The sequence below is a fragment of the Vulpes lagopus genome, chromosome 14 (assembly GCF_018345385.1).
Source record: "Vulpes lagopus strain Blue_001 chromosome 14, ASM1834538v1, whole genome shotgun sequence".
Lineage (NCBI taxonomy): Eukaryota > Metazoa > Chordata > Mammalia > Carnivora > Canidae > Vulpes > Vulpes lagopus.
In genome coordinates this window covers 27,056,782-27,070,853 of record NC_054837.1, presented here as the reverse complement: position 1 = coordinate 27,070,853, position 14,072 = coordinate 27,056,782, and the positions used below count along the sequence as shown (strand labels likewise).

The window sequence follows — 14,072 nt, the reverse complement described above, 5'->3', positions numbered from 1 at the left end:
AGGTAAAAAGCATTAACAAGATTTCAAAGATAAAAGGCAGAATGGCAGGTGTTAAGTACTAACCTACACATAGGGGAGAAATCTAACATGCACAAGGGGCAGCAAGTCTATTCCAACCACAAAACCTTGGAAGGCAAAAATTCAGGGCACCAGAAAGCTCCAGTCTTGGTAAGACTGAAACAGGAAAAGAGCTAGTTAAATTCCATCTAACAACCCCTCCTCTAGTTCACAGACTGACTTCCTAAACCCAGAAGAAACCTACAGTTTTATTCCCAAGGAGAAGCCGAACCAGAGGTACTACAGACTCAGGAATAGCAGGCATAGCTAGAAATGGGGATAAAGTGCTATTTTTAATTGTTTGAGGACCCTCCATACTGTCTTCCACAGTGGCTATACCAGCCTGCATTCCCAACCACAGAGTACAAGGGTTCCTTCTTCTCCACCTCCTTACCTACCATATGATCTAGTAATCATACTACTGGGTATTTACCCAATAAATATGAAAACACCAATTCAAAGGGATATATGCACCCCTTTGTTTACTGCAGCATTATTTACAATAGCCAAATTATGGAAGAAGTCCAAGTATCCATTAATAGATGAATGGACAAAGAAAATGTAGTGTATACACATAGGTACATGCACTTGAGTATTATTCAGCCATAAAAAAGAATGAAATCTTGCCATTTGCAACAACATGAAGGGAGCTAGAGAGTATATAATGGCAGGTGAAATAAGTCAGAGAAAAACAAATACCATATGTTTTTATTCATATGTGGAATTTAAGAAACATAACAAATTAAAGGGGGGAAAAAGAGAGAGACAAACCAAGAAACGGATTCTTACCTATGGAGAACAAATTGATGGTTATCAGAGGGGATGTGAGTGGGGATCAAGGAGTATACTTATTGTGATGAGCACTAAATATCGTACAGAACTGCTAAATCATTATACTGTGTATCTGAAATTAATTTAACACTGTATGTAAACTATATTGGAATTAAAATTAAATAAATAAATAAATAAATAAATAAATAAATAAAACCTCTATGTTGGTTTAAAAAAAAAAGAGGATAAAGTGAAACTCTGTTATTCAGTGATGGATGGGGACCCTAATAACCCTCTCCCCCTAATCCCAACCAAATCCCAGAATGCCGAATGCCAAATGTTTGAGACCCCAACACAAAAGGTGGCAAACAGGCTCTATAAAAAGTATTCCTGAGGTGAGGGGTGAGGGGCAGAGGATGGAGGAAGTTTGGGGGAGAATGGAACAGATGATCACCTCATGTTTTAGACTACACTCAGAGAAGTTTATGGTTCTGTCAGATTGATTGGGATTAATCAAATAAAAAGTATGAATTCTGAGAAAGTTGTGCAAGAAAGGTAATCTCCATATACAAAGTGGCACAGCCTTTGGTCATAAAAATATAAATTCTGAATAAACACTGAACTAAACTGGAGGCAAGTACATAAGGAGAGAAGTAGGATGTTGTTGTAAACAAGATCATCTTTCCACAACAAGACTCCAACAGACTAAGATTTTAACTATAAAAATAAACAGTTACACAAATCTGTAATTTAGAAATATGGAGGTAAATCACAGAAGACACACATAGGAGTTGAAAGCGATCTACCTGTAGAGAGCCACAACAGGGGCTGAGGGGGTAGGGAGGTGGCAAACAGCTGCTACTATTTGTCAACAGAAACTTTGTAGTGCTATTTGGCTATTTCAACTTTATCCATAAAATTTTTTGACACAAGTAAAAATTAAAAAGAAAACTCCACTCATGCAGTTTCACATCTATAACAATTTTGCTTCAATTTGTCTCCAATTATATGAATTTTAATAATTATGATCAGATAACCATATGCAACAAAGAAACTGCAGCACTGATTTTCATGTTTTTGATTAAATGCCTATACAGCTTCTACTGCCAGCTGTTCCATTCTTGTAAGCTATTTTATATATTAGTGATTCTTATTATTAATGCTTTCTTCAGGGAATGCTAAAGAATCTTCCAGATAGGTTTTGTCATGAAACAATATATTCATTCTTTATTCCAGTCTGTACAGTTTTACTGATATGCAAAAAGCTTCTTTAAAAACTGGAATCATTTGTTTAGTTTAAAACCCCAAGATAAAGGAAACAAAAACATCACTCTGGGTGAGCCACTTCAGGGTAACTGGATTCAGTGGCCTCTTAGGAGCTAGTTAGTCCCAGTTTTAAATGATTGGGCTACTAATTCATTATGACTACAGTTCTCAGCTTGAACTTTACTGAACAGTTTGCAATCCTCTGATAAACACACTGCTGAGTGGCAGAATTTTTAGCTACTGAAGTCATCCTACATTTAAAAAGTTGTGGCAGCAAAATTACCCCCTCAATGAAAAATTTATGTGGGACTACAAAACTCATTGCAACAGCTTTAAATCTTTTGTTTCACAGAACAATGACTACCTGTCACTGTTAGTATTCCAGCATTTCTAGAGGGTTCCTCTCAGATTATTACTACATGAGATGACCTAAAACTTTCAAACATACTAATATATCAGAGGTGCTTGTACTAGATTCACATTAGCAAACCCTTATGAATCTCAGCTGATAGTAATTTAAGTATCCTTTTAATGCAGTCCCATTATTTGATGCTTCAACTTACAAGACGAAAAGCAATGTAAGACATGATCAATTGTTCCAAATCTTAGCACTTAGTACATAACATGTGCAACCAACACTAACTGAAGGAATCTCTTCCATGTGGTTCTAGATTCTGCTTAAATCTCTCTAGTAACATGAAACTTACATAATCTATTTTTAGAGAATCTGACTATGAGAAAGATCTTTTTTCACTGGCCAAATTCTGAATTCCCTGTAACAACTTCTTACCATGCCAATTCTCAATCCCCTTTGTACAAGGGCTTTTCATTTTAAGAAAGGAAGGACTCTGTCCTCACCAAGCCAAACCTCTCTTCCACTCAACTCTTTCTCCCTCCTATGCTTTCAAGTCCTCCTACAATCCAAAACCCCTTTTCTGGATATGTTACAATTAATTCAGAAAATTCTAAAGCTTGGCCTGAGCCCTGTGAGCACAGCACTCCAAGAATAGCTTTACTAAACCAAAGTGTCAGTCATTTCAGAACCCAACAGAGGGAGGCCTAGGTGACTCAGTGGTTGGGCATCTGCCTTCAGCTCAAGTCATAGTCCTGGGGTCCTGGGATTGAGTCCTGCATCAGCCTCCCTGTGGGAAGCCTGCTTCTCCCTCTGCCTATGTCTCTGCCTCTGTGTCTCTCCTGAATAAATAAATAAAATCGTTAAAAAAAAAAAAACGCAATAGATACCACTGGCTACTTATCAGTTTGAGAATGCACTGCTCCATCTGCCCTAGACACATCATCTCAAGACTGCCAACTATACTCTAGTCACCTCCACTAAGGCATTCTGGAATAACAGGGGATGACAACTCTGCGATAGAAAGGCTTCGTTGCAACCTTCACTAATTACATAAGTATTTATGAGTAAAGCTGATCAAAGTCATAGACTTTCATTATACATGCCAATGTTTCTTTATATGGTACTCTATCCTACCCCAAATATACTGAAGTACTATCTTCATGACTTTTCTGTAAATCTAAAATTATTCCAAAATAGATTCATCAAAATTAAAACTTTGCTCTGCAAAGGATCCTATTAAAGGATGAAAAGACAAGTACAAACTGGGAGAAAATATATGAAACCACATTTCGGACAAAAGAGTTATATCTAGAATATCTAAACTCTCAAAACTCAATAGTAAAAAAACAAACAAACAAAAAAAAAACAACTAGAAAGTGAGGAAAGACGGAGACACACATTTCACTGAGAATATAAAGCTGGCAAATAAAGAAGCACATGAGAAGATGTTCAACATAATTAACCATTAGGTAAATGCACATTAAAACCAGTATAAAAGACACCTGGGTGGCTCACCAGTTGGGCGTCTGCCTTCAGCTCAGGGCATGATCCTGGGGCCCCGGGATCAAGTCCCACATCGGGCTCCCTGCATGGAGCCTGCTTCTCCCTTTGCCTATGTCTCTGCCTCTGAGTGTGTGTGTGTGTGTGTGTGTGTGTGTGTGTGTGTCATGAATAAATAAAATCTTAAAAAAAAAAACACACACACTATAAAATTATCACTAGGCACCAACCAGAATGGTTAAAATAAAAAAAATAGTGCCAACACTAAATGCTGATGAGGATGTGGAGAAACTGGATCACTCATTCACTGGTAATAGGAATTTAAAATGGGATGGCCACTGTGAAAAAGTTTAGACATTTCTTAAAGAAAAAAACAAACAACAACAAAAAAAAACAACCACAACAAAAAAACCCTAACATGCAGCTACCAAACCAAAATGCACTACTGGCCACTTTTTTCAGAGAAGTGACGATTTAAGTTCACACAAAAAAAACCTGCACTCAAATGTCCACAGCAGTTCTATTTCTAACAGCCAAAAACAGGAAACTGGATGTCCTTCAAAAGATTAAAGAAATGGTGGCACATCAATACCCACAGAATACTACTCAGCAATACTCAAGAATGAACTACTGAGGGCAGCCCAGGGGGGCTCAGTGGTTTAATGCCGCCTTCAGCCCAGGGTGGGATCCTGGAGACCCAGGATCGAGTCCCATGTCAGACTCCCTGCGTGGGGCCTGCTTCTCCCTCTACCTGTGTCTCTGCCTCTCTCTCTCTCTCTCATGCATAAATAAAATCTTAAAAAAAGATGAACTACTGAAACATGTAACATGGATGAATCTCCAGGGAATTATGCTGAGGGAGAAAAAAAGTTAATCTCAGAAAGTTATACATAATATGATTCTATTACGTAACATTCTTAAAATGACAAAATTACAGAAATAGAAGCCATATTAGTGATTGCCAGGGGACACAGAGAGAAAGGGGGAGGTACAGGGAGATGGCTGCCAGTACAAAGGGGTAGCACATAGGATCCTGGTAGTGGAACTGTTCTGTATCATGACGCTGGTGGGGTTCACTGAATCCACATGCACTGCATAACTGCATTAAATACACACATAATGTACCATATGTACACACACAGATGTAAAACTGATGAAATGTGGATAAGGTCAGTGAATTGTATCAATATCAATTTCCTAATTATGATATTACAATATAGTTATGCAAGAGGTTACAAATGGGGCAAAATGGGAATAGGGTATACAGAGGTCTCTGTATTATTTCTCTTACAACTACAGGTGAATCTAAAACTCAAAAAAACAAAAAACAAAAAAACCACCCCACACTTCACCATAAAACAAGAAAGAATCTAACTATCAGAGGCTTATTCTCCTTGTGGCTTAACAAGAAATCATGTCTTAATCTGCTAGCACCTGGAATCCTTGGCTTGCTAGAGCAGTTACCTGGGCATCTCATGTTCACCACTCACACACACACTTTAACCTAGTTACAGTAAATACAGGCACCGAACAGAATTCTAAACTATACTTACTTTTGTACATTGTGTAGCAGGCAAGAGGTCAACAAACACCTTGAGGTCTGTGAAACAACAAGGTTTATCCCCAAACTTTTTAAAATATTGGAACATTAATTCTTCTGGATCACCTAAGGGAGAGCAAAAAAGATACCACTAAATCAATTCATGAATTAAGCAATTTCTAATTTAAGATGTCTGATTTGAAAAACCTTTATTTCAATTAAATTAAAATTTTGCTTGAATGAGAATGACACTGACGGCTGGAGGATGGCTTGTCCATTTAAACAAATACTGTAAAAAGGAGCTGAATCTTACAAACTCAGTTTACCTGTTATTACACTTAGGAAATGTAACACTTTTCATTAAAGTTTAAATACCCTTAAAAAAAAAAAAAGTTTAAATACCTAAAAAGGTTTCATTAAAATTTAAGTAAAGACTGAAATTTATACACAAACATTAAACAAACATGCTTCTTTCCACAGTTCCTGAACTATTTACTTTAACAAGTATTAAATGTTAACGAAATGAAAGGGAATGTTTAACAGGCTCACCAAAAGAAGAGAAAATAAATGGCAAGAGTCACAAGCCAATAACCCCCAGCAAGATTACTACTATGGAAAATTTAAACCTGGATATGCAGAGGCTACCAGCACACGTCTTATTTTTCCTCAAATTAAAAACAAAAACTAAAATAATGAAAAAGGAAATGCTCTCAAATTGAACTGGATTTAAGAAGCAGAGATTTTCAACCCAAATCATGTTTTTCTCCCATCTTGTCACTGTCCTTACAAATTTTCTTTAACTGTTAATTCCTCTAACTCCACCAGATACTCTTTCATCAATGGTTTTGTGAGTGCTTGAAGCAGATTTTCAAGAAATCTTTCATCTGCTTCATGAAATCTTGAAATTTTGACAAAACTGGCTATTTCACTTTGAAATTGATTCTGACATTAATGTTGGGTCAAAAAAGAATGCCTGATAAAGACTCTGGTGGAACACGGAGAGATACTAATGTTAAGTTGAGTTGAAAATAGGATTGAGGGCTAATAGTATCAGTAATCCATTCATAAGTAGATATTTTCAGGTTATGAAAATGTTTGTTTCCCAAACATGACTTCATCATCATAGACCTCAGAGAATGAATACTGTGCTTGGATATGGGGGGCCTATCTGTATCTTCTCATGGTTTCCCAAATAATATTAAGGGTTCTTACCTAGTTTATACTCATCATTAAAACCTTGACGTCTTAAACGTCTAATCAGTTCCAGTTTAGCAAGATGTGGTCCTCGGAGATGGCGGGAACTTTTAGATTCTTCTGTTATCCGATCTTCTATAAACTTCACAGCTTCTTCTGCAGAATAATGCACTTCTCCTTCTAAAGAGCTAGGTATAAACACATGAAAAAAGGTATCTTTGTACCTCTATTGTCCATCCTAAAACTTAGAAGTGAAGCTAAACTGATTTCAAGAAAAAAATTTAAAAAATAAAAAGCACTTTGATAATTAGAAAGTAATATGGGAGTAAAAGAGAACCAGAAGCATATTCTGACAAGTCACATGACACAGAATTATTCCTAATTTTGGCCTTTGATTACTGCACAGTGACTAATTACCTCTACCTCTTTCTTAAAAAAAGAATGCATATGACCTTATATATATAAAATACTGTCTATATTCTGTTTATACCAGGGTTAAGAACTTACCATATTCTGGGGCACATAGGTGGCTCAGTTGGTTAAACAACCAACTCCTGATTTTCGCTCAGGTCATGATCTCTGGGTCCAGGGATTGAGCCCCACATCTGGCTCTGTGGTCAGTGGGGAGTCTGCTTCTCTCCCTCTCCCTCTGGTCCTCCCTGTACTCACAAGTGCAAGCTCTCTCTCTCTCTCTCTCTCTCTCTCTAATAAATACATAAATAAATCTTTTTTTTTAAAGAAAAAAAATACTGTCTAAAAAATCTAAGTAAATTTTACTTTATTGCTTGAAGAATGAAGGCTGAGAAAAATTAGATGACTCAGTTAATATTACAAAGTAAGCATCAGCTCATTACCATCTTAACTCCTGCTTACTTTTTAAGAAGATCCCATCTATGTTTGTGTTTTCATCTGGAATAGCAAAAAAAGAAAACAACAACAAAAAAAGGAAACCAGCAACAATCTAAGTGTCCACGAGTCCATCAATGGGGGGCAAGTTAAATGAATTATAGTACATCTTTAAGCTGGAGTTCTCTTAAGTCACTACAAAGAATGAAACAAATCTATATGTATCATAAATTGAAAGATGCCCAAGATATATTTTAAGGAAGAAAATAGCAAGTTGCAAACCATTATGTCTAATTGGACTGCATTTTTATGTTAAATAATGAGAATAAATGTTAGTATATGGACAGAAATAAAGCTGGAAGAAAAGATTCTAAATTGCCATTCTCTCTGGGAGCACTTGGCTGACTCATCTGGCAAAGCATGCGACTCGACCTTGGGTTCAGGGTCATGAGTTCAAGCCCCACGTTGGGCATAGAGCTTACTTTAAAAAAAGAAAAAAAAAAGTATTATCTCTGAGTCAATTATATCTCAATAAAAGTGGAAAGAGGGAGGAAAGTGTTATTTCCAGGATGGCAGGATAATTAGGAACTAACACTTTCTACACCACACATTTCTGCACTGGTTTAAGATTTTTTCAATAAACACATAAGATTTTTCATTTAAAAAAATTATTATTATTATTTTTTAAAGATTTTATTTATTTATTCATGATAGACATAGAGAAAGAGAGTGGCAGAGAGAGAAGCAGGCTCCATGCCGGGAGCACGACACAGGACTCAATCCTGGGACTCCAGGATCATGCCCTGGGCCAAAGGCAGGTACTACTAAATCGATGAACCACCCAGGGATACCCTAAAAATTATTTTAGAATTATTTTGTATTTTAATATATTATATATGATATTATTTTAAAATTATTTTAGAATTTAAAAAAAATGAAAAATCTTTCTTTGAAAGGGCTACGCTATTGAGACCGAAAAAGAGAATTCAATTAGGCATACAATGAAATCCTTTTGCTACACTGTGCTAAAAAGTGCCAGTGTAATTCAGGAAAGGAGTCGACTTACTGTTCACCTTCAGCAGGAGGAGTCCAGGCCTCTTCAATCAGTCGAAAGACAGAATCGAAATAAGTCAGATAGAACTGCCAGTCATCTGAGCTAAAATCAGATTGAATGGTGCACACAGGATTAAACCCAAGTTGTGACAAGCCTGCCCTAGGAACCATGATACTCCACTTATTTTCTAGGTTACATTTTAGTCTTTACTAAGAGAAGCCCACCCCTTCCTCTGCATTTCCTCTGCTGCCCCAAAAGGGCAACTCCAGAGGCATTTTCAAAGTATAAAACTTTTAGGAAACAATTATTCCCTTCAGTGGAATCACCAGGTCCAGAAAACTAATATTCTTAACAGAAAACTCCACATTAGCATTTCCCCAAAATAGGGTGGAGAGGCGGTGTCTCTTTTAGACCAATACTGTATTTACCAAATTAATGATTTTTGGCATTCATTCTGAAGACCTAAGACTTAGCACCCTGGTGGCCTTAAGTCCCATTATAACTCTTTACTGAAAGATGAAGGGCCATTAAAAACTTTCTAAAATACCTAGGACACACTACTAAGAGATTTTATGTCCAGGCAATATAAAAGACAATAGACCAAGAAAAAAAATGTCAGTAGTGACATCTGAGAGCCCCACTTCAGTCTCATACTCCAAAGAGAAGCATATACTTACTTTTTTAATAAGAGGCGCCTGGAAAGGGCATTGCACTCTGGCCACCTGCTCAACTTCTTGTACATAGCCATGCATTTATTTTCCCGACTCTGAATCTCACTTGTCAACTTCTCTACAATTAAAAGTTATAAAAATTGGTAAGCTGGTCATTTCTTCTCAGAAACCAGAATAAAGTCCAAACACAAGAAGGAAAATGTCACATTTTATTGCCTCTCTTAGAAAATGCGACCACTACTAAATACAAACTATTATCTTAATAAAGATTATTTTGCTGAAAAGAAAAAAGTACATTTCTGCTATTAAACTTTTATAATCATTTTTTCTATAAACTATAAGGATCCAGAATTTATTGAGTCAAGGATCTAGTACATGGGATACACTTATAAAACCCCAAAAGCACCTAGGGACTAGTACTGGTCCATAGACAGACTTCCCATCTATACATACAGCTCCAAAACATGGAAAAAGCTTGGACTGGAACGGGAAAGCAAGGTGTAATGTGAGGAGGAATACAAAAATGAACAGAGATCAATCAAACACCTTCACAAGAGCTGGGAACAGAAAAACTAAGACTATTATTTCTGACCAAATTAGATTTGCCCCAACCTTTTAGAAGAGCTTAGCTGATTAAGGATACCAACAATTACATTATGAATTTCCTACAAATAATCTTCATTTTAACTATCCTAGAAATATAATCCAGCTGAGTAAAAACAGAAAGGCTGGGGATCCCTGGGTGGCTCAGTGGTTTAGCACCTGCCTTGGGCGCAGGGCATGATGCTGGAGTTCCGGGATCAAGTCCCACATCGGGTTCCCTTCATGGAGCTTGCTTCTCCCTCTGCCTATGTCTCTGCCTCTCTCTCTCTGTCTCTCATGAATAAATAAAATCTTCAAAAAAAAAACCCCAAAACTTAAAAAAAAGGCTAACATACTGTATACAAGGAGGCTGAAGTTAAAGAATAAGTAACATTAAAACAATAATAATCTCTCTCAAATAAATAAATATTATCTCTTTTTTAAAAAGGAGGGGATGCCTGGTAGCCCAGGTCATAATCTCGGGGTCCTGAAATCAGCCAGAGTCCAGCTTCTGGCTCAGTAGGGAGTCTGCTTCTCCCTCTCCTTCTTCCCCTCCTCCCCCCCCCCCCCCACTCATGGTCACTTTCTCTCTCAAATAAATAAATCTTTAAAAAACAACAAAAACTCCTATGTCTTATATAATTAAAGTTGTTAACAGTTAGTTTTATGACCACAATCAAATAAAGGATATACACACCTATATGAAATAAAGTTTTTTAATGACTGTTCCTATTGAGAGATCTAAAGCTACTCATCTACAATTAGATTCCCCCAAAGACTAGAACGGCACAATTAAAAACCAGGTTTGTCAAAACAACACTGCATTTGCAGAACTTTCTCCTATTGAAATCATCAAAAATGGGTAAATGTTTAGGAACCTAAATCTTTGTCATAAACATCTTAAAAGGGGAATGGTTAGATCTATGAAGTTCCTACGAATAAGTTTTCCAATAAAAAGGGAAGAAGTCTTTTCACTACAATGGAAAAGACCTAACTTTTTAACCTATAAAGTGCTTTCGCAAATCATTAAGATGATTAACCAATGTTTTAGGATGGGAAAAGGATAAGGAAAAGCAGCTTAAAGAAAATATCAATGGCTTTTAAACAAAAAAATTATCCTCCCTCCAAATTAAATAAAAATTGTAAGATATGTTCAATCTCTCAGATTGAAAAACATTAAAAAGTTTAAAAAGGGGGTGCCTGGCTGGCTCAGTCAGTAGAGCATGTGACTCCTGATCTCAGGCTGTGAGTTAGAGCCAAACATTGGGTGTAGAACTTACTTGAAAGTAATTTTTTTTTTAAAGATTTTATTTATTAAAAAAAAAAAAAAAAAGATTTTATTTATTTATTCATGAGAGACAGAGAGAGAGAGAGATGAAGAGACACAGGCAGAGGGAAAAGCAGGCTCCATGCAGGGAGCCCAACGTGGGACTCGATCCCAGGTCTCTAGGATCATGCCCTGGGCCGAAGGTGGTGCTAAACTGCTGAGCCAAAAGAAATTTTGTGGCTGCCCAAAAGTAATTTAAAAAAAAAAAGTTTGGGATCCCTGGGTGGCGCAGCAGTTTAGCGCCTGCCTTTGGTCCAGGGCGTGATCCTGGAGACCCGGGATCAAATCCCACGTCGGGCTCCCAGTGCATGCAGCCTGCTTCTCCCTCTGCCTATGTCTCTGCCTCTCTCTCTCTGTGTGACTATCATAAATAAAATAAATAAATAAATAAAAAGTTTAATGTGCCTGGGTGGCTCAGTCAGTTAAGCATCTGACCTCTGGTTTTGGCTTAGGTCTGGGTCTCAGGATCATGAGATCAAGCCCCACATTGGCTCCATGCTCAACATGGAGTATGCCTGTCCTTCTCCCTCTGCTCCTCCCCTAGCTCATACTTGTTGCGTGCATGCTCTCTTTCTCACTCTCATAAATAAATAAAATCTTTACCAAAAGTTTGAAATAACAGTTTAGTGATACAAGTTAAGTATACAAAGAAGCAGGACCTCTCACATACTGATAGTAAATACAGTAAGTGGGAATACACATTGCAGCCTCTTAGAGGGCAATCTGATTTGTAACAAAGGTGTTCTCTGCAAATAACTTCAATATCCATCAAGAGCTGGTTAATTGTCTGCATTTATACTATGAAATATTGGACAGTCATTAAAGTATAAGGTAATAAGGATATCTCTAAGACACTGTTAAGTTAAAAAAAAAATGGGTATAAGAAGATACAGAGCAAAAGTCACAAACTCAAATGACTTCATAGGACAAGCAGGGAAACAAAAAAAGTTTTGTACCCAGGGTACACATCCTGACTAGAGACAAATAACATTTAAAAATCTTCAAGAAAAGTAATTAAATTTTTTAATAAAATGTTTTCTAATAGAAACATGCCGAATAAATAAGATTACTCTATGCACTAGGTGCAGTATGTTCTCATTCATGGTTTGAAAAAACTGGGAAGAAGGGCGAGGGGAAAGGACATCTTTAGAAGGATACACAGAACAAATTACTAGTGAAGAACCTAGAGAACAAAAGGTTGGAGATCTGGGGTATAATCTTTCTTTCACACCTCCTGAATTTTCTAAATTCATGAATTATTTTCAATTTTAAAATGCTTTTAGGGATCCCTGGGTGGCGCAGCGGTTTGGCGCCTGCTTTGGCCCAGGGCGCGATCCTGGAGACCCGGGATCGAATCCCACATCGGGATTCTCTCTCTCTGTGACTATCATAAATAAATAAAAATTTTTAAAAAATAAATAAATAAATAAATAAATAAATAAATAAATAAATAAAAATAAAATGCTTTTAAAAAGTGAATGTACATGGAAAGATGTAAAATTAATGCATGGAAATCAGTTGCATTTTTTTTTTAAGATTTTCTGTATTTATTCATGAGAGACAGAGAGAGAGGCAGAGACATAGGCAGAGGGAGAAGCAGGCTCCCTACAGGGAGCCCAATGTGGGACGCGATTCCAGGATCCTGGGATCATGTCCTGAGCCAAAGACAGACACTCAACCGCTGAGTCACCCACGTGTCCCATCAGTTGCATTTCTATATACTAACAATGAGACAGAAGAAAGAGAAACTTACAATTGTACCAAAAACCAAAAGATACCTAGGAATTCTAGAGGAGAATACAGGCAGCAACCTCTATAACCTCGGCCGCCGCATCGAGACATGCCTCCAAAGGCAAGGGAAACAAAGGCAAAAATCTACTACTGGGACTTCCTCAAGATAAAAAAACTCTTGTACAGCAAAGGAAACAGTTACTGAAACCAAACGACAACAGACAGAATGGGAGAAGATACTTGTAAATGCCTTATCAGATAAAAGACTAGTCTCTAAAATCTACAAAGAACTTATCAAACTCACACCTGAATAACAAATAATCCAATCAAAACAGGCAGAAGAAATGAACAAACATTTCTCCAAAGAACACATACAAATAGCCAACAGATACATGAAAAAAGGCTTAATATCATTTGGCATCAAGGAAATACAAATCAAAACCACAATGAGATACCACCTCACACTGGTCAGCATGGCTAAAATTAACAAGTCAGGAAATGACAGATATTGCCAAGGATGCAGAGAAAGGGGAACCCTCTTACACTGTTGGTGAGAATTCAAGCTGGTGCAGCCACTCTGGAAGACAGTATAGAGGTTCCTCAGTAAGTTGAAAATAGAGCTACCCTATGACCCAACAATTGCACTACTAGGTGTTTACCCCAAAGATACAAATGTAGTGATCCAAAGGGGCACCTGCACCCCAATAGCAACAACGTCTACAATAGCCAAACTATGGAAAGAGCCTAGATGTCCATCAACACAGATGAGTGAATAAAGATGATGTGGCTGTGTATATATACAACGTAATACTATTCAGCCAACAACAAAGAAATCTCGCCATTTGCAACAACATGGATGGAACTAGAGAGTATTATGCTAAGCAAAATCAATCAATCAGAGAAACCCATTTATCATATGATCTCACTCATGTGGAATTTAAGAAACAGAGGATCATACAGTAAGAAAGGAAAAAATAAAACAAGACAAAATCAGAGAGGGAGACAAATCAAAACACTCTTCATCATAGGAAACACGGAGTGGCTAGAGAGGTAGAGGGTCGGGGGAGGATGGGGTAAGTGGGTGATGGGCATTGAGGAGGGCAAGTGATATAATGAGCACGGAGTGTTATATAAGACTGATGGATCATTGACCTCTACCTCTAAAACTAGTAATATAC

The 14,072-nt window shown here is 37.2% G+C and overlaps 1 protein-coding gene across 1 annotated transcript in view; it reads right to left on the bottom strand.

Moving 5' to 3' along the window:
• Positions 1–14,072, bottom strand: part of NAA25 (N-alpha-acetyltransferase 25, NatB auxiliary subunit) — a 78,252-nt gene that overhangs the window by 35,908 nt on the left and 28,272 nt on the right. The window contains exons 8-11 of the mRNA XM_041729126.1: positions 9,261–9,372; positions 8,596–8,685; positions 6,702–6,871; positions 5,503–5,615 (exon numbers count right to left, since the gene is read on the bottom strand). Coding sequence (XP_041585060.1) covers positions 5,503–5,615; positions 6,702–6,871; positions 8,596–8,685; positions 9,261–9,372 — 485 coding nt within the window. The remainder of the gene's footprint in view (positions 1–5,502; positions 5,616–6,701; positions 6,872–8,595; positions 8,686–9,260; positions 9,373–14,072) is intronic.